This window comes from Vombatus ursinus, unplaced genomic scaffold (genome assembly GCF_900497805.2).
Source record: "Vombatus ursinus unplaced genomic scaffold, bare-nosed wombat genome assembly UNPS02014973.1, whole genome shotgun sequence".
Taxonomy (NCBI): domain Eukaryota; kingdom Metazoa; phylum Chordata; class Mammalia; order Diprotodontia; family Vombatidae; genus Vombatus; species Vombatus ursinus.
In genome coordinates, this window is record NW_020954751.1 from 11,282,079 (window position 1) to 11,300,353 (window position 18,275).

General features: G+C 36.1%; 1 protein-coding gene across 3 annotated transcripts in view; it reads left to right on the forward strand.

Annotated features, from left to right (window-relative positions):
• The first annotated feature begins 927 nt into the window (after positions 1-927).
• PHF20L1 (PHD finger protein 20 like 1) overlaps positions 928-18,275 on the forward strand; it is a 124,801-nt gene continuing 107,453 nt past the window's right edge. For 2 of the 3 annotated variants that reach the window (XM_027845493.1, XM_027845495.1), the window contains exons 1-2: positions 928-1,203; positions 3,660-3,779. In XM_027845493.1, the coding sequence (XP_027701294.1) occupies positions 3,697-3,779 (83 nt within the window). In that variant the 5' untranslated portion in view covers positions 928-1,203; positions 3,660-3,696. The remainder of the gene's footprint in view (positions 1,204-3,659; positions 3,780-18,275) is intronic. The other variant, XM_027845494.1, reaches the window with a different exon arrangement.

Here is an 18,275-nt window from a genome sequence, read left to right on the forward strand (position 1 = left end):
ATTCATATTTCCAGTAAATAGCACAGTGCTTGGCACATAGCGCTTGATAAAAGTTTGATTCTTAATTTACCCTAAACGTTTTTTCCCTTTTTGGGGAGCCCAGTGCTACCTAGCATAAGTTCGGAGGATGGTATAGCTTTCTGAAGCAATTCTGAGGACCTTGGAAGAGGATGAAAGATATCTTGACCATTTATGGCCTTGTATACGTCTCCCCCCCCCCCCCCCCCCCGCACACACCCCGCTGTGGGGTGAACCAAAACCGGTCCTACTGCAGCCTAGTACACTTCATCTTGAGTGCTTGTTGTGGGTAGCTTTTAACGCTTCTATAGAGACTTAGCAGCCACATTCGTCTATCTCAGAGGTGGGGTTAATCACCCCCAATTCAACTTCAAGGAATCTTTTAGTAGGCAATCCTGCATTTGGGTATAGGTCCAAGACAAGTATCAAACCAGCTCACAGGAAGGGGGGGCAGGGCTCATACCCAGGGGGATCATGAGGAGGTGGCTTCTCAACTGAGTCTAGAGAAGGGGACCCCAGGAAAGAGGGCGAAGCCTTCAAAATTAAATCCAGCGTTTCAGTTCGGGAATACCAATGTAACACTGACAAGGGGGTAGTCAAGATAGACAAGGGCTCATCTACAAACACGATGAGGGTTTCTGCCGAAAAAAAAAAACAACCATAACTTTTTAACTGAGTTTTCTTTCTTTGCTCTGCTCCTCCCAACCGCCACAATGACAACTGTCAACGCTCCGCTCCCAAGGAAACGCCCTCCCCCGCAAAACGTAAAGCAAGTGTCGCAAGACACTCTCCTCCCCAGAGGGCCTGCGCCAATGTCCCGCGCGCTCCACCCCTCCCAGCGTCACGTGACCGGGCCCGGACCGGCTTCCGGCGCGGCGCACGCCGGTGACATTACGCGGTCCCGTCGTCGCGTCAGGGTTGGCCTCCCTGCTGAGGGAGGGAGGGAGGCGGCGGCTGAGGCTGGAGGCGGCTGTGGGCGATGTGGGGCTTTGAAGGAGACTGAGCCCGTTCCTTCCTCCCCCACACACCGGACACCGGCGCTGTGGACACAGGCTCGCCCTGGTTCCTCGCCCCCGGGGCTGAGGCGGAGACCCGGGCAGGCTGTCCTGCTTGGGCTCGGGCCCCGGCGCCGGCCAGGCCCAACCGCTCGGAACGGAACGGAGCGGAGCTGAGGAGGCCGAGTCGGTAAGAGGAGGGAGCGGCGGGGCCTGGCCAGGGCCCCGGCCAGGACAGCCCCCGGCGCCGGGTGTCTGTCTGTCTATCTCTCCCTCCCTCCTCTGCTCTCCCTCCCCCGTCTCGCCCAGTAATTCTCCGCCCCCTTTGTCCAGACTCAGCCGCTCCCTCCCTTCCCCTTGCCTGCCTCCTTTACCCCCTGCTGAGGTCCCAGGGAATGTCAAACCTGGCAGCCTTGACTGCTTTTTTTCTACCTTTTCTTCCTGCCTCTCTTTCCCCCTAACTTTAGCTGTCATCCCTTGTACCTTGATTCTTCTTTCTTCGCGTTACCTTTTTTCCCTGACATCTTTTCTGTCTTGTCTTTCTTGCCCTTTTCTTTTTGTTCTGACCATTCTTTCTCGCCTATCCCCTTTTCTTCCTTCCCTCCCTTCCCCCAACCTTCCTTGACTCTCCTCTTGGCTTCCTTCCCTTCACTCCCACAGTTTTCCTTACCTTCCAGTCTTCCCTACCGCCTCCTCTTCTTCTTCTTCTTCTTCTTTTTTTTTTTTTTGCCTCCCTCCTTCTCGTTTTTCTCCCTTCCCTTCCAGTCTTGCTTTACCCTCTTCCAGGCTTGTTTGCTTGCCCTCCCCTCTCTTACCCCTTCTTGCTGTCTTCCCCCGACCTCTTCCTTAGTCCCCCATTTTCCTTGCCTCTCCCCTCTTCATTGCGGGTCAATCCTCCACTCTCTTCATGGCTTATCCCAACCCTCCACCCCCCGCTTTATTCGCCCTTGAGGGTCCACCACTCATCTTCCTCTTATAGTCTCCCTTTCCCTGTTCTTTCTCTACCCAATATTCTTTGAGGATTTATCCCATCTTTCGGCTCCCTTTGCAGTACACTCGTACTCAATTTCCTTCTTTCCTCATTGGTTTGTGTGTTATTATTTGTAGCTACTGTAGTTTGTAGTTTTTTGTATCCCTGACCTTAATTCATCTTTCTCATGACATCTTCCTAGTTTCTCCTATCCCTAAATATCTCCATCGACTAGCTGAGTTTTTTATTACTCACTAGGATGGTGTTCATATTGTTATGATCTTTGAAAAACTTAGCATGCTACCTTTTGCTGACTGTTTACACATCATATACACCCTGTGAGGAACCTGACAAAAGAGTAAAATTATATAATTACGTATCCACTTAAACTTTTCAGGTGTTGTCACATATGTAGCCACTTCAGCATATACTTCCCAAGTCTCCTTTGGTTTTTACTTTTTTTTTTCACTTTTTTTTCATTTTCCTAATAATGTAAGTTTACCTTTATTTTCATTAAAAAAAGAAAAGTATCCTTGCTTGGCTTTAAAACCTCCCTTCTACTCTTCCCCCAATTTTGACTCTCCAATTTTGAATTTTGAGTATTTAACTATGACTTTACGGTTTTTTTTTTTTTACCAGATATATGGTTATTTTCCTTCTTACCTACTGAAGGGAGATATGAGAATCATAGATTATTGGAGATTCTTCCTCATTTTTTTGAACTTTTTCCAAAAGAGGTACAAATAATTTTTATTTGTCCAAAAGGTAGTAGAGCAATTATTGATCATTCAAAATAATAATTTGAAATTTGAATATATTGGGTTTTAGAATTTTTTTTTTTGCTCTAGCATCAGGTTAACTTTCCAATTGCATTTTGCTTAGGCTAATATAATTAGTTTATATATCCCTGAGCATGTCTTCTAAAAGGAAGAGGTGGTTCCAAGGAAGCAAGATTAAAAATGAATAATTCACATGTGGGTAATCAAAAGTAGTCTGTTATTTTTAGAGTTTTCTTAATCTTGATGATACAAACATTTTTATTGTCAGAGTGGTAATTCTTATATTGATATATAATATACACAACTATTCACAAGGTTAAAAGTTAAGCAATTTCCAGTGTTTCTTTCTATTTGAATTGATTTGGAATGCAATCAGTGAGGCTCACCTAACTCTTTCATCTCAGGTTTTAAAATTAAAATCTTTGTATTATTTATCATTTGCCACTTAAATGGTAGTTAATACAAAATCTTTACTTAAAACTCTTAAAATTTTAGTGAGATACTTGTAATGTAATTTAAATGGGCAAGAATTGATGTTTTTTGCATGGGTTAAAACCTTTTCAGGGATTTGTTATGACTGATGAACTCCATTTAAGATTTCAACTGGTTTATTTATTTCTTAGTAAATTCTATTGACATAACTCTTCACCCTTCAAATCAAAATTAGAATACATTTTGTAACTTGAGTAATATATATTCTGTATACTTTTCCTTCACTCATTTGGCTGTAAATTGAACAAATCTATACGTTAAAAGTATCTTTAAACATCCTCTAAATTGTCACTGTTGAAATTTCCAGTTTTATTTTTAAAATATTCTATTTGAATTTTTTTTTGTTTATTTTCCCACCTATCCCATGCATGTCATGTTGGAATTTAACAATTTTTTTCTCTTGAGGTAGTGAAAAGAGAAAACCGAAGGAAAGACTCTCAAGATGAGCAAAAAGCCCCCAAATCGTCCTGGAATCACTTTTGAGATTGGTGCTCGTTTGGAGGCACTGGACTACTTACAAAAATGGTATGAAAAATATAGACTTCGTTCACCTCAGAGTATTTGTAGCATGCAGTTCTGTGTCCTAACTAATTCTGCCCCAATCATTAGATTATTTTTATTTTAAAAACATGAGCTTTTAGTTTTTTTCTTTAAAATAAAAAGTTTAGGTTTAAGATTTTAATGTATTTTTTTTTATATAAAGCTATTTAATAAAACCTTTTCAGGTATCTGTGCCATTGAAATAAACTTATAGGATATGAGGGATTTAGAATATGTTAAAACATATGAACCTTGTGGGGCTTTGTCTCTAAAGCTTGCCTTCTCTAGTTTTTAGTATGTTCTGTTATAAATATATAATTTGCTTTCTTTGCATATATTTTAAATGTGCAGTTACAATATGTTATCTGAGGGTTTTCAGCCATGTACAACGCATTAATGGTCAAAATTATGCTTTTCCAAAGGAGTCATATATAATTTGCTCAGAGTTTTATGTTCCTGAATGAAATTTAGCTCCTCCAACAGTATGTCCACTTGGCTGGGGGTATGGATTGTACCTTTAGATTGCCAGCAGTTAAATATCATTTTTAGATTATCTGAAAACTATGTGATTCTTTGTACCCTTTGCCTTCTTTTCTGCCACTCTGCCATTTTCAATGCAGAAGCAGGAAGGAGATGCACAGGATCGAATGGCATTTTTGTATTTTTCTTTTGTTTAATTGGTCGTTGTAGCGAAATAATTTCACCATGAAATGACCAGCCTAATTGTGTTGCATTTTTCTGATACCTAACTAGGCTCATCCTTGGAACATATCTTGGTTTGGTTGCAAGGACCATAGCTGAAACTTTTCCATCATGGTAAAAACCTGCTAGATCTTATATTTTGCTGAGCATAGCCTTTGAGAACCCAGGGTTACCTCCACAACATGATGAGGCATTTGAATAAGACTTTGTGAAAGACCAGAAAAAAGAATGAAGTTGCAACTAAATGGAAGGGTGATTCATAGGCACGTCTTGAAAAGGCAAAGAAAGAAATAAGTATTGCTTTTTGCAAATGAGGAGAGATTTGATTAAAACATGTTGAAACAATAACTTCAGTAAAGTAGTAGGATATAAGATACACTCACAAAAACAAAATCACCAGCCTTTCTCTAGTACAAAAAGAATTCAATGGAAAGAGAGAATAAAATTGTATTTAAAATAACTAGAATGCATAAAATACCTGGTAGTTCACTTAACTATGACACACAGGAATTCCTGTGTATACAACTACAAAGCACTCTAGAAACAATGGAAGAATTAAATAATTGGAGAGACATTAATTGTTCATAATTAGACTCTGCAAAAATAATAAAAATGACATTGCTACCTAAATTAATTTTACAGATTTCACTGCCATACCGAGCAGACTACCTCTCAAAGGATTACTTTCTAGAACTAGACAAAATAATGGCAAAATTCATTTGGAGGAACAAACTCTGAAGAGTATCAAGAAAAATAATAATTTTTTAAAAGTGAGAAGGAAGGGAACCTAATAGCAATAGATCTCAAACTATATTACAATCAGTAATCACCAAACTATTTGGTACTGGTTAAAAAATAGAAAAGTTGTTTAGTGGAACAAATTGAGTACACAAGACATGGAAACAATTGAATGTAGTACTGTAATACCAGTTGTAATAACTGTTGAGGTAAGAACTCACTATTTGACAAAAACTCCAGGGAAGGTTGAACAACAGGCTGCTAGAAACCAGGTTTGGATAGAAATCTTACATCTTTGATCACAAGTTCCAAATGAATTCATGATCTAGATCAGTTGTGTCCAAGTCAAAGAAAAACAGAAGCCACTACTCCAGACATAAGAATCCCTGTGGATCACATATGTTGACTTAGTTTTGAAATGTAATGTTATCTGTGTTTTGTTGTATTTGTATTTATTATGTTACGTATTTCCAGTTATATTTTAATCTGGTTCAGGCCATGCTCAGCAGTTTTGTGGGCCCATAACTCATGTGTTTGATAACTCTAATCTAGAAATTATGAAAGTTCATAATCATAGGTAAATTAGAGAAAGGAAAGATTTTTTTTCACAACTTTGGCTAGGGGAGAGTTCTTGATCAAAGAAAAGATTGAAATTAGCACCAAAGAAAAGTAGACAATTTTGATTACATAAAATTGAATTGAGAAACAGTTACCTGCCAAAAAAAAAAAAACTTTGCAAAAAATTTCTCTGTGAAAGGTGTGCCATTCTGGATAGATAAGAAATTGATACTAATATGTAAGAACAAGAGTCATTTCCCAGTAGATAAAAGATCAAAGAGTGTGAATAGATAGTTCTGAATTAATGAGAAAGATCCACATGAGAAAAAAAATGCTCCAGATATCTAATAATAAAATCGCAAATTAAAAGAGCTGGGATGTTCTACCTCATCCCCATCATATTGGCAATGATAACAGAAAAGAAAAGTGGCAGTTGTTGGAGGTCGAGGGACAATGAGAGGGCCGGTACACTAATGTTCTACTGATAGTACTATGAATTGTTCCGGATGTTTGGAAAGCAATTTGGAACTGTATTCTAAAAGTCACTAAATTGTACTCTTTGACCAAGCAATAATGCTATTAGGTGGTATTGCTGGGTCAAAGTGCATTTACAAAAGATCTCCCCAGAAAGATCAAAGGGAGAGAAATGGGACTCATATGTACAAAAACATTTATAGAACTTTTTTTTTTGGTAGCAAAGAATTAGACACTAGGTGGGTGTCTATAAAATAGGAATAGCAGTCAATTATGCTATATGAAAAAAATGGAATATTATTGTACCATAAGAAATGACTGAAGGGACAGATTCAGAGAAACCTGGAGGACATGTGTGAACTGATATAGAGTGAAGTGAGGAGAATCCAGAAAACAGTTTATACAATTATTATGATACAATACATTTGCAATACAGCAAGGAAAACAACTCTGAAAGACTTAAAAACACTGATGAATGCAAAATTAACTTTCATGGCTCCAGAAGGCTGATGTTGAAGAGTGTCCCTTACCTCTTCATATGTAGATAGGATGGATAAAATAAGACATGCATTTCAGATACCACTAGTGTGTGAATTTGTTTTCTGGCCTGTATTTGTTTGTTACAGGGGAAGCTTTTAATTTCGGGAGGGATGCAGAGAATTGTGAGTGGAGTGAGAGAGTAGTGACAGTGATAGAAAGGAAAAGGAAGAAAAGAGCATGAAAGAGACATTTAAAAGTACATACAAGAGAGCAAAATGAAGTTCAGAAGAGGATATAGACAAATTGAGAACTTTGAATATTATGTTGTTTAATATTTACTTAAAAAAACAAGATGTAGGTAAAAGACAGTCATTTTCAGTTCTTTTTTCTGTTCTTTGTTTCATAAAAAATTGCTGTTGGATCCTCATCAAGTTCATAATTAAAAAAGAAAGTTTACTCCAAAAAGGCACAGAAAGGAGATGGTTGCTTGGGTTATATCATATGCTTGAAGGCAAGAAGAAATATTATTTCATAGGACATTTGATCACCTCATACTGTAGTGCTTAAAGTATTAGCAGAATGACAGCTGTGAAAATAAATATAGTTAGTGCACTGACATTTACTGAAAAAGATGAAGAGGTAGAGAAGTTGTACAAAGATATCAATAAGACCTTCCGAATTAAATCATACATTTTAGGTGGGGATGGGGAAAAATGCATCTGAAGGTATAGGTTAGGAAGAAGGAATGAGAGAAGACAAATACTTATAGACTTCACAACAGAAGGCTCACACATTTACATTATGAATACTTCAAAAAAATTATTAGTATCAGTATGTCAAGCACCAAATCACAAAAAATAATATTTTAATAGTTACATGAAGACTCATTTGTATAAGAGTCATCCCTGAATCAGCTATTTATGTGTAGACTACTGACTTATTAAAACAAAGATCAGAATCACTAAAAAACAAATAAGAAACTAGACAAGTAACAAAGAACAGAAATATAGGATACAGTTGGCATCACTCAATCCTGAACTTTTTGAATGAATGATTAATAATGAAAAATAGATAATGGACAGCAGAAGCAACATCACCGCTGATAATTATATGTGCACTTTTATCTGATACAAATCAGTTGTCATAACAGAGCAGCCAAAAGATCCTAAAAAATGCCTTAACAATCATTGCTAAGCAAGAGAGATGACTACCCAAGGCAGCAAGAATATAAACTTGTTTTAAAAATTTTACTTGGAAGGTATACAGATGAGCAATAACACCTCATAAAGCAGAGAGAATCATTAGATTCTCTCTTTAAACCACATTAAAATAAGTTCGGTTAGCTAATGAAGCGAAGTCATGCCAAGGACTTTTAAGGATGAAAATGGAAGGAGTAAAACAAGAACACTGGAAAAGATACACAAAGAGTTTTTTTTTTTTTTTGGTTTGTTTTTAGCAGACTTTTCATCATCCAATCCAGTAGAGCCACCACACTTAGACTCTAACATCATGGTCCCCCTTTGTGCTTATAGAGGTGGTAGAAACGGCATTGAAGTAAATTAATATGGGAACAGCCCTGGACCGGACAAAATCTACATTGAAGGAATCTATACTGGATGTGATAGACACAGTTGTGTGGGCCCTGAAGGATCTATTCACAAGGTATCTGAGTTAGGGGCATGTCCTAAAGGTATAGAAAAAAAAAACAAAACAAAACAAATTCAGATCTAATCACTGAGAAAGAGATGACTAAAAGAACATCAACAACTACTAATCTATGTGCTTCCTTTCCCATCCATATAAAACCTTTGATATTCATCTATACGTATATTAAGGGTGTTCCTGATGAGAGTATATAAATAGGAAATTGCAAGGTTTTGCAAATGATATTCTACAAGGGACAGTATGTTTACTTGGAGATGATTAAAAGAGGTAGAGAATGCAAGACCCCATTACTCTTATTGTTAGTTGATTATGGAAAAAAGCTTTTGATTCTATAGAGCAAAACACTAAAGGATTTCATTACAATAAAGTATCTCCCTTACATCCAAATTTTGAAGATTCCTTGAATGAATAATGGAATGAGCAGAATAATTTTGTTTTACAGCCCTCTGATCGTAAAAATTCAGTTGAGGCATAAAATAAGGAGCATTCTCACTAAGTGTTCACCATTATGATGTAGAGGAACCGGTTACAGAGACTATGTTAGACAGGACTTCCTAGTGGATGATGAAGTCCTCCAGATGCTTCTTTTTAACAGATGACATTGTGCTGATTACATCAAGCCCTGTAACCTTGCGTGACTTCCTGAAAACACTCATAGTCACACAAAAGAGTTTGACCTTATTGGGGACAGCTAGGTGGTGCAGTGGATAGAGCTCCAGCCTTGGAGTCAGGAGGACCTGAGTTCAAATCCGGCCTCAGACACTTGACACTTACTAGCTGTGTGACCCTGGGCAAGTCACTTAACCCCGATTGCCTCGCCAAAGAAGAAACCAAACAAACAAAAAAAGAATTTGAACTTACCTTCTTCATAGGAAAGACCAAATTGAGTGAAGAGTGTTTATTTCCCAAGTTATGATATGCATTTGCTTTGACTACCTAGAGACTTGATGATCTGTATATCTATAGATATATAGATAAATCTGTATATTTGGGACAGATAATATGAATGGATAAGTAGTTGGGTCCAGAATTAAATGAAAAGAGTGGGCTGTGCTTCAGGAAATTGTGGATCTCCTTTAATGATCCCAAAGTTCTCACCAAAATAAAGCACCATCTTTTAAATACCAATATTCTACCAGTTTTGTATGACAATTAAGACCTGGAATACAACTGTCTCATAACAGTTAAAAATGAGTTTCACACCGAGAGCAGTAGAGAGACTCATAGGACTGAGCAGGTTACAATGTATAACTGCTTGGGAACAGAAGAATAGTGTTAAAAAATTCTGTCAGGGAAATTTGTGGTTGTAAAAGAATGTGAGCTAGTTACATAGTGAACATGAGGGATGGTAGGTAGACAGCCCAAGTGCTCCACTGATATCTTCATGATGTCATAAGAAAGCAAGGAAGACCACCTGCATATTAAGTAGATCCCTGTGTGGTGAACTTATGGGAGAATATGGATGGCAGTCACATAGGACAGGGTGGTATAGATGGTTTGTGATTTGAGTCACTGAAGGAAACATCCAAATCACTGATACTCAAGATTCATTTGGGTATGTGAATGACCATGATGAAATATGTGCCTTGTCTGTTAATCAGATTACTGCATTAGAGCTTAACACACAAGAATTGTTGAGCTCTTTTTGAGTGAGGAAATAGAAATTTAGTGTTGCCAGTGCTTCATTTGAAACTTCTTTTTTTTGGTAGCTTATCTGTGGTTATCTGTTTTTCTTTTACATTAACTGCTGCTTTAGTTGACATCCAGGATATGCACTATTGGTAATTATTTAAATATGCTTAAATAAAACATTTAAGCTTTTGTTTATTTTTTTATTTTGGAAAGCCCTTTGATAGCCGAACAGGTAGACACAGTTGCATCAGGAAATGTTTGAAACAGGGTAAACCTTGCATCAGTCTTAGAACTGTCGTATTCCTTGGAGAACTGGGTTTTAGAGAGCTGTTGAGTAGGGGGAATAAGAAAAATAGGTATCTAAGCTGCTTCTGAGTCAGTTCATGTTATCTATTTATTGTTTTATTTGAAGTAATTTGGAGTCTGTAAGTACTCCTGTGCCTAAACATGAGTACAGAAACAAGCCTGAGCCAAATGAAAATGATGTTTAAGTTATTTGGTCTTCTATGTGGTCCGTGTTTCAGTTTCCCTTTACTAATACAATTGATGACACTTGGATTGTATTATGAAATATGATATGCTTGTATTCTCTGGAGTGCCATTTTATTGTTGATATTTGATAATAAGAGTTACCCTGTTTTAGTTTAGTTTAGGCCATCATTGATATCTCTGTTTAAGAGAATAACATTTTACCATAGGAGGAACTATTACATTTGATAGAAAGGAAATCTTTACATATGTTAGGAGAATACTTTAGATTATACTACTCACTGCATGACATTTGATATATTTTATCAGACTATTTTAGTGTTCAGAATTAAAGGGATATTTCTTCTTTAATCATGTTTACAGAGAGTTTCAGGCTGTACAAAGCATTTTCTTTACAACAGTACTGCCAGGTAGGTAGTATAAGTGTTAGAATTTGTTTTATAGAATAAAGGACTAAGGTTCTAAAGAATTAGGAGTGGGAATTGGGGTCTCCTAACTACCGAATCCAGTGATTTTTCTTCTATATGATGTTGCCTACCACTTGTAAAAAGTGAAATGATTCTGATTTAGTGTTATCCTCCTAATACCCAGAGGAAAAGATTTACTACTCATTCATCACTATGGCAAAGTTACAAATTACTTAGCAACATAATTAGCTTCTAGTCTTGGGAGAGCATATAGTGTTATTTGTATTTTCCTTTCTAGTACTGTTTATATCATTAATTTTGCGTTAGTGTATATTCACTTTTGATGCCCAAATGTTTACTGAATAAACAGTAAAAAATTGTTTTATGTTGGGAAAGATTTTAAAAAGGACCAAAGAAGAATGCATTTTAAAATCAACCTCTGAAGTCAATAGATATTTTATGTTAGATTTTGTATTTAATTGGGTAAGGGTAAAAAAAAGTCTCAACCCCAAATATCTTATAATTTTTTATCTTTTATATATTTTATTTTTATATTATATAAATATTTATATTTTACAGTTTTATAATTTCCAGGAAGTTAAATTGTTAGTAAGTTTTGTGTAGAATCATTAATATTTATGCCCTTGAATGAAGTTTTGATTTATTTTAACTGCCCAGTCATTTTAACTGAATATAAATAAACTTTAGTCAAAATAATAATAGCTAAGAATAATACGTAGTTTTTATATGATCATTTTGCCCAGTCTAAGTTTGAGTTGGTCAGAGTAACTTTTCCGGAATTGGAAGAGATCTAATATGAATGATTTGTTAGTTACTGTTAGCAACAACTTTAGTCAACATAGTATTATATATATGTGGTTAACTTTTTTTTTTAACCTTATGAAGTTTTGGATAGATTTTATACTTTGTTTTATGATTATTCAATTCACAAATATAATTTTGTCAGTATGTAACATCTCTGAAAGTAGAGTTGTCTCTTAGTTAAAAAAAATAAGAGTTCCATATGTATTTACCAAGTTGCATTCAAAGTAATACTTTTCTCGATGTGAGTTTGTTACTTTATATCAGCAATTTCAAATAAAACCACTTGGGCATAGAAAGTACTTAGTAGTTGTTTGCTGTATTGAATAAAATAGTTCTTATGCTTGAGTGATAGTAAAGTCAAATAACTAACGTTCTATGCTGAGTGTTCATCTAATCATTAATATTTGTTAACTATGATGTGAGACATGAAAGAAGTTTTGTGGCATTTTCTTTATTTTTGTTATGTGCTATGTTTTACTTGATGTTTTAAATTGTTATTGTAGATAGTTGTTTTGCTAGCAATAAAATCATATAAAAAGTATTTGAGCCCTGAGGTATTTTGCCGTCCTTTAAGTAGCAACAAGTTAGATTATCTAAATGTCTTGAAATAATTGCTTTTCCCAGTATTTGTTTTTTTTTTAATTTTCTATTAATGAAACTATACTGTATAGTAATTATTTCAGATTTGCTAATTCATATCAACAAGTATTTTTAAATACCTACTATATAGTCAGCACTATTTTAGTTGTTGGGGATATAGAAATTTAAGATATGGTCCATCTCCTCAGGGTGCTTATAATATGTTTAGTTGAGAGGAGATAAATGATACCACCTTGTATTAAGAAACTTTAATTATTTCTGGATACATCTTTCATATAGTCATCCTAAAAAAAAGAGCTGCAAAATCCCCCAGGGATTATAGTACTGAAGATCATAGTACTGTTCATCTGTAGAAAGTTTTATGCTTGTAAAGAAGGAAAATAAGGTAATTTAAGTTCAAAAGGCAGAAAATTTTCAAGTTCTTAAGCTTTTTTAATTTTAGGGTAGATTTGATTTAAGTCAAATCTGTTTGAGATACCAAGTGTTGCTTCATCTTACCTTACTATATATTTGTCATAACTCAGAAAGAGATGCTGGCTTCTAGAAGCTATATTTTAAATTTCAAACAGTGATTTGCTTTTAATATTTTGGGATATTTTATAGCTGAATGTGAAATTTTGTGACTGTAACAATTTATCAAAAATAATTGAAGCAGATAGTTATGAAGTAGTTGGGAGATAATTCAGCTTCATTTTGAAGGGTTAATCTTGAATGATTGAGGATCTTTTCCACTGACTAAACAGTAAACCTTAATGCCTCTCGAGTAGAGCATTTTAATTTTTATATTCTAAATCCATAAATTTATTCTAAAAACATCTGGCTTGAAATCTCTCTCAATCCGAGTAAAGACTGTATTAATTTGAGATGTTAAATACGCAGTCATTTAACAGAAACAAATTACATGTATAAACATATCCATGCGTATCGCTCATCTTCTTTTAATCTCGGTTACAACCTCTACTGCCACTTATTAAAAACTGTTGAAAGATAATCAGGAAAAATAATTGATATTGGAACACAACAAAAGATTTTGATGCATATTTGTTAATATGTAGACTTGAACTAAATGACATTTAAGGTCCCTACCAATTTTCAACCTTTGATTCTGTAATTCTTTGATCAAATAAGGTAATAGTGTGATGAAAACGAATATCTCTCAAGACAGAAACCTATTAAAAATTTTTGAGTTGAAAAATAATTTATCATGTTACTGTTTTTAGTGATGGCTTTTTTTGCCCCATACCATGTAGGGGAATTCCATGGTTCTATCTAACTTTCAGATAAAGAAAATAATTATATTAGGCCTTCTTTAGTGGTGATTTAAATTCTGTGTCCTTATTTTGATCGAAATATTCTCTATTGTAAGCAAATATATGATTAAAAACTACACAAGTGGACTTTAGAGAGTATATTACATAAAATTCATACAGTTTATGATTTTTCCACTTTTGCCTGAATAATTCTGTGCAATTTCCTTATAGTTCTAAACAGAAGAAGAATAAAAAATATGTAAAGCTGGCAGATGTTTTTGAACATCACCAATTAGACATTTTTGGTAGAGTTCTCTAAATTTTGAACAGGCAAATGCTATTTCTACCCATTTGGAGTTTTTGAACTGGTAATGAAGCATTTGCAAATGTGCATTTTGAAAGATTTACTTGCATAGTAAATTTGGAGCTTGAGGAAATGTGGGCTGAGTAGGAATAAAGAAAACCTTGTTTAAGTAATGAAAAGTATCAATCAGTTGATCAATAACCATTTAGTAAGTGCCTGGCACTGTCAAATGTAAAGGCATATTACAGAGAAGGAAGAAAGAAGAAAAAGATTAAGGAATAGGAAAAAATTTATACAGATATTTAATGCTTAGTATGTCCTTAAATCGTCTCTTATACAAAATAAATAATTAACGAATGTATAATGGGCACACTAGAAGAGAAAAGGAGAAACAGGAGAAAAAAGAAGAAAAGAAAAACTAGAAATGCTTATGGTCAGAAGTAGCACAGTGGCATTGGCAGTTTTGGGTTCTTAGAATAGTTTATCCTTGGCTTATGCAAGATTCTCAATACATTGGAATTTCAGCCTTTTCCAGTAATTCTTTTACTAGAAATAAGTTGCAAGTTGGACTTGGTGATTAAAAAAAAAAAAAACAACTTTTTTTCTTTTAAATAATATTTTAAGGCCTTGTGTTATCTTACTGGCTGTATTTGCATAGTGCCAAATTGAAAAAACTCCTGACTGATCTATGTAAGTTTAAAAGTAATTAAAATGAAGTCTGGTGGATACACTTAGAAAGACACTTCTGGAGTGGGACTGGCCTGAATGTAAAATCAATTTCCAGTTATCTTTGCCAGTGAGTAAGAGAAAAAAATGAGGATTGTTCAAAAGTCTTCAAATATATTCTGCCCTTAAAGTATAACCTGAGATGTACTCAAACACATGTGTACACATAGACAGATTTTTAAACTTTTGAATGGTGAGTGAATTGATGGTGGAACAATAGCCACTCTCTTGTCTCTCCTAGTGTATATATGTTGTCTTTGATTCAAAAAGGCCCTGCATTACTCCATGCAACATAAGTTCATTATTGTTATAGGGGACCAGAAAACTTCTGCAGAGAAGATGATATTCAGGACACCCTAACGGTAATCTTCTAAGGAATATCTCTGGGGTGGTTCTAGAATCAAATCTTTATCCTAGGGATCTTGGCCATTTAGAATTTGTACCAAATTTGTATCCACACCTCAGTGTGTAGGAATAAAAGAAGAAATGGGATTCCATTTGCCAAATCTGTATTATGCATGTATGTATTAGTTTAAGACTATCTTAATCAGTGGCAATGCAATTTCTCATTTTTCACCTTTTTTCCCCCTGAAATTCTTTATTACAAAAAGGATCTCTCATTTCTTCGATGTCACTGCTCCTTTCATGAATGCAGATCTTAATAACTATTCTCCAGAGTTTGGCTAAAAAATGTTACCCTCCAGCAAAACTCATTATTACCCTTTCAAGAATTTTGTTTTACCATCAACTTATTGACCATTCAAAGTTTAAGGACTTGGAAATGGACTCTGGTCAGTATTATAAGCCATTTCAGCTCTGTAGGACCTTCCAGAGTTCAGCACTCATTTGACCTAGACTGTTATAAACCAGGTTCACTTCTATGCCACAATGAGATTTTAGATTTATATTATACAAGAAAGAACTTGATTTCTCAGTGGGGAAGCACACTAACAAAATAACTCTCTCGTCTTGTGGGCAACTGCACTAAGAGCAGTCCTTTATTTTATTTTGGATAAATAAACAAAATTTTGCAGAACAGCATGTTTTCACTTCTTTGCTACAAAAAGAGTATATTGTATTTTATTTTATATTATTTTATTGTAATAGTTTTAAAGTAGAAAGCATTTGATTTCCCAGTATTGACTATACAGAAGTAAAATGTTATGAAAAACATCAAATTTTAAGAGACTGAACTTGAATAAATGTTAGACTTATAGTTTTTAGAGACCTTGAAGATAATTTGTCCAACTCCATCATTTTATGGATGAAGAAATTGAGGCCCACAGAGGTTTAATGTTTTCTCTAGTAACAACTACCTTGTGACTTAGCCAAGGCTTGCCATCCAGTCAATGAGCTAGCATTTATTAATATTAAGTGCCTACTATGTGCCAGGTACTGTGCTAAGTACTTGGGATACAAAGTAAGGCAAAGAACAGTCCCTGTTCTCAAGGAACTCAAGTCTAATGGGGAGACAACATGCAAACAATTATGTGCCAACAAGATATGTATAAGATAATATGGGGTTAGTTTTAGAGGGGGGGCACTGATATTAAAGGGGACTGGAAGGGCTTCTTGTAGAATGTGGAACTTTGTTTTAGACTTGAAGGAAACCAGGAAAGCTGAGAGGCAGAGATGGGAAAAAAGGAAAACATTCCAGGCATGGTGGACAGCCAGTGAAATGGAGTGTTGTGTACAGGAAACAAGGAGACCAGTGTCACTAGATTATAGAATGTTAGTGGGGAATAGGTATAAGAAGACTGGAAAAGTAGGAAGGGATTAGACTCGGGGGTGGGGAACCTGTGGCCTGGAGTCTACATGTGGCCCTCTAGGTTCTCAAGTGTGGCCCTTTGAATGAAACAATTTGTTCTGTAAAACTTGGACTCAGTCAAAAGGCCCACACCCAAGGAGCTAGAAGGCCACATGTGGGCTTGAGGCTGCAGTTCTCCACCCCTGGGCTAGGTAATAAATGGCTTTAAATTCCAAGCAAAGGATTTTATATTTGATCTTAGACGTAGTAGGGAACATTTGAAATTTATTGAATGAAGGAGGGGATGATTTGGTCATACACTTTAGGAAGATCAATTTGATTGCTGAGTGGAGGGGTGGATTGGAGTGGGGAGCAACTTGAGGCAAGAAGACTAACTAGTGGGCTATTATACTGTAGGTGTGAGATGAGAAGGGCCTGCACCAAGGTGATTGCAGTGTCAGAGAATAGGAGGTACATATATGAGTCAGATATACAAAGGTAGAGATGACAGAACTTGGCCACTTACTGAATATGAGAAATGATAGAGTAAAGAGTTGAGGATGACATCTAGATTGTGGGGCTGTGTGTGTGTGTGTGGGGGGGGTAATAATACCCTTGACAGTAATAGGGAAATTAGGAAGAAGGGAGGCTTTGAAGAGAAAGATAATGGGTTCAGATGTGGACATGCTGAATTTAAGATGTTTATGGGACATCACATTTGAGGTGTCCAGAAGGGAGTTGGAGATGTGTTTGGGACAGAAGTTAGAGCAGCAAAAATAGAGAGTCATCTGCACAGAAATGATAATTGAATACAAAGGAGCTGATGAGATCATTAAGAAAAAAGTACAGAAGGAATAGAAGAGAGCCAAGGACATGGAAAACCTTGTCTTGGAAAATCTCCACTTTTAGCAGAAGTGACCTGGATGAAGATCTAGTAAAAGTGACAGAGTAGGAGCTGTCTGGCAGGAAAACCAGGAAAGAGAAGTGCCATGAAAAACCTGAGAGACCAGAGTGTCAGAGAGAAGATAATGCTGTCAAAGGCTACAGAGAGAATGGAAGCATGAGGATTGAAAAAAAGACCATTAGATTTGTCAATTAAGAGATAATTAGTAACTTTGGAGAACAGTTTCAGCTGAATGATAAGGTAAGAAGCCAGACTGAAAAGTTAAGAACATAGGGAGATAAGGGAAGGCAGTGATTATTGATGCCTTCTCAAGGAGTTTAGCCACAAAAAGAAGAAAGAATGGGTTATTGGCTAGGAGACAGGAGGATCAAATGAAAGTTTTTTGAGGATGGAGGGGGAACACATGGACATATTTGTGGTAGTAGGGAAGCAGCCACTAAACAGGAAAAGATTGAAGAACAATGAGAAAGTAGGGGTGATAGAAGGGGCAATCTGTTGGAGAAGACAGGATGGAATAGAATTACTTGTGCAGTTGTAGGGATTTGACTTTGCAAAGAAATGGGCCGTTTCTCCACGTGAAATTAATGAAAGAAGAGACATCTCAGTGATGTGAAATGAGGCAAGGTTCTCAGCTGAGAGGGTGAGGGGAAGAGAAGCTGTGGGAGATGTTGAGAAGTGATGGAAAGGTTTAGAAGAATCATGGTGGTAAGTGATAATAGTGAATTAATAAGGTGGTTGTAAAAACGTTGCCTTGCTGCGGGAAGGGCCCAGTTGAGATTATGCAACATAAATTTTTCATGGACCCAATAATTATGGTTTTGTGATTTTCTTTGGCTTCATTCACCAGCACATCAGTAGGAGTGAAGGTAGTGGATAGTGGAAATAATCCAAAGCTAAGATTTGGAAGGGGCGGGATCTTCAGTGGGGAAAAGGGGCAAAAGACTAGAGAGAGGAGGATAGTATAGAATTGAACTGGTTCA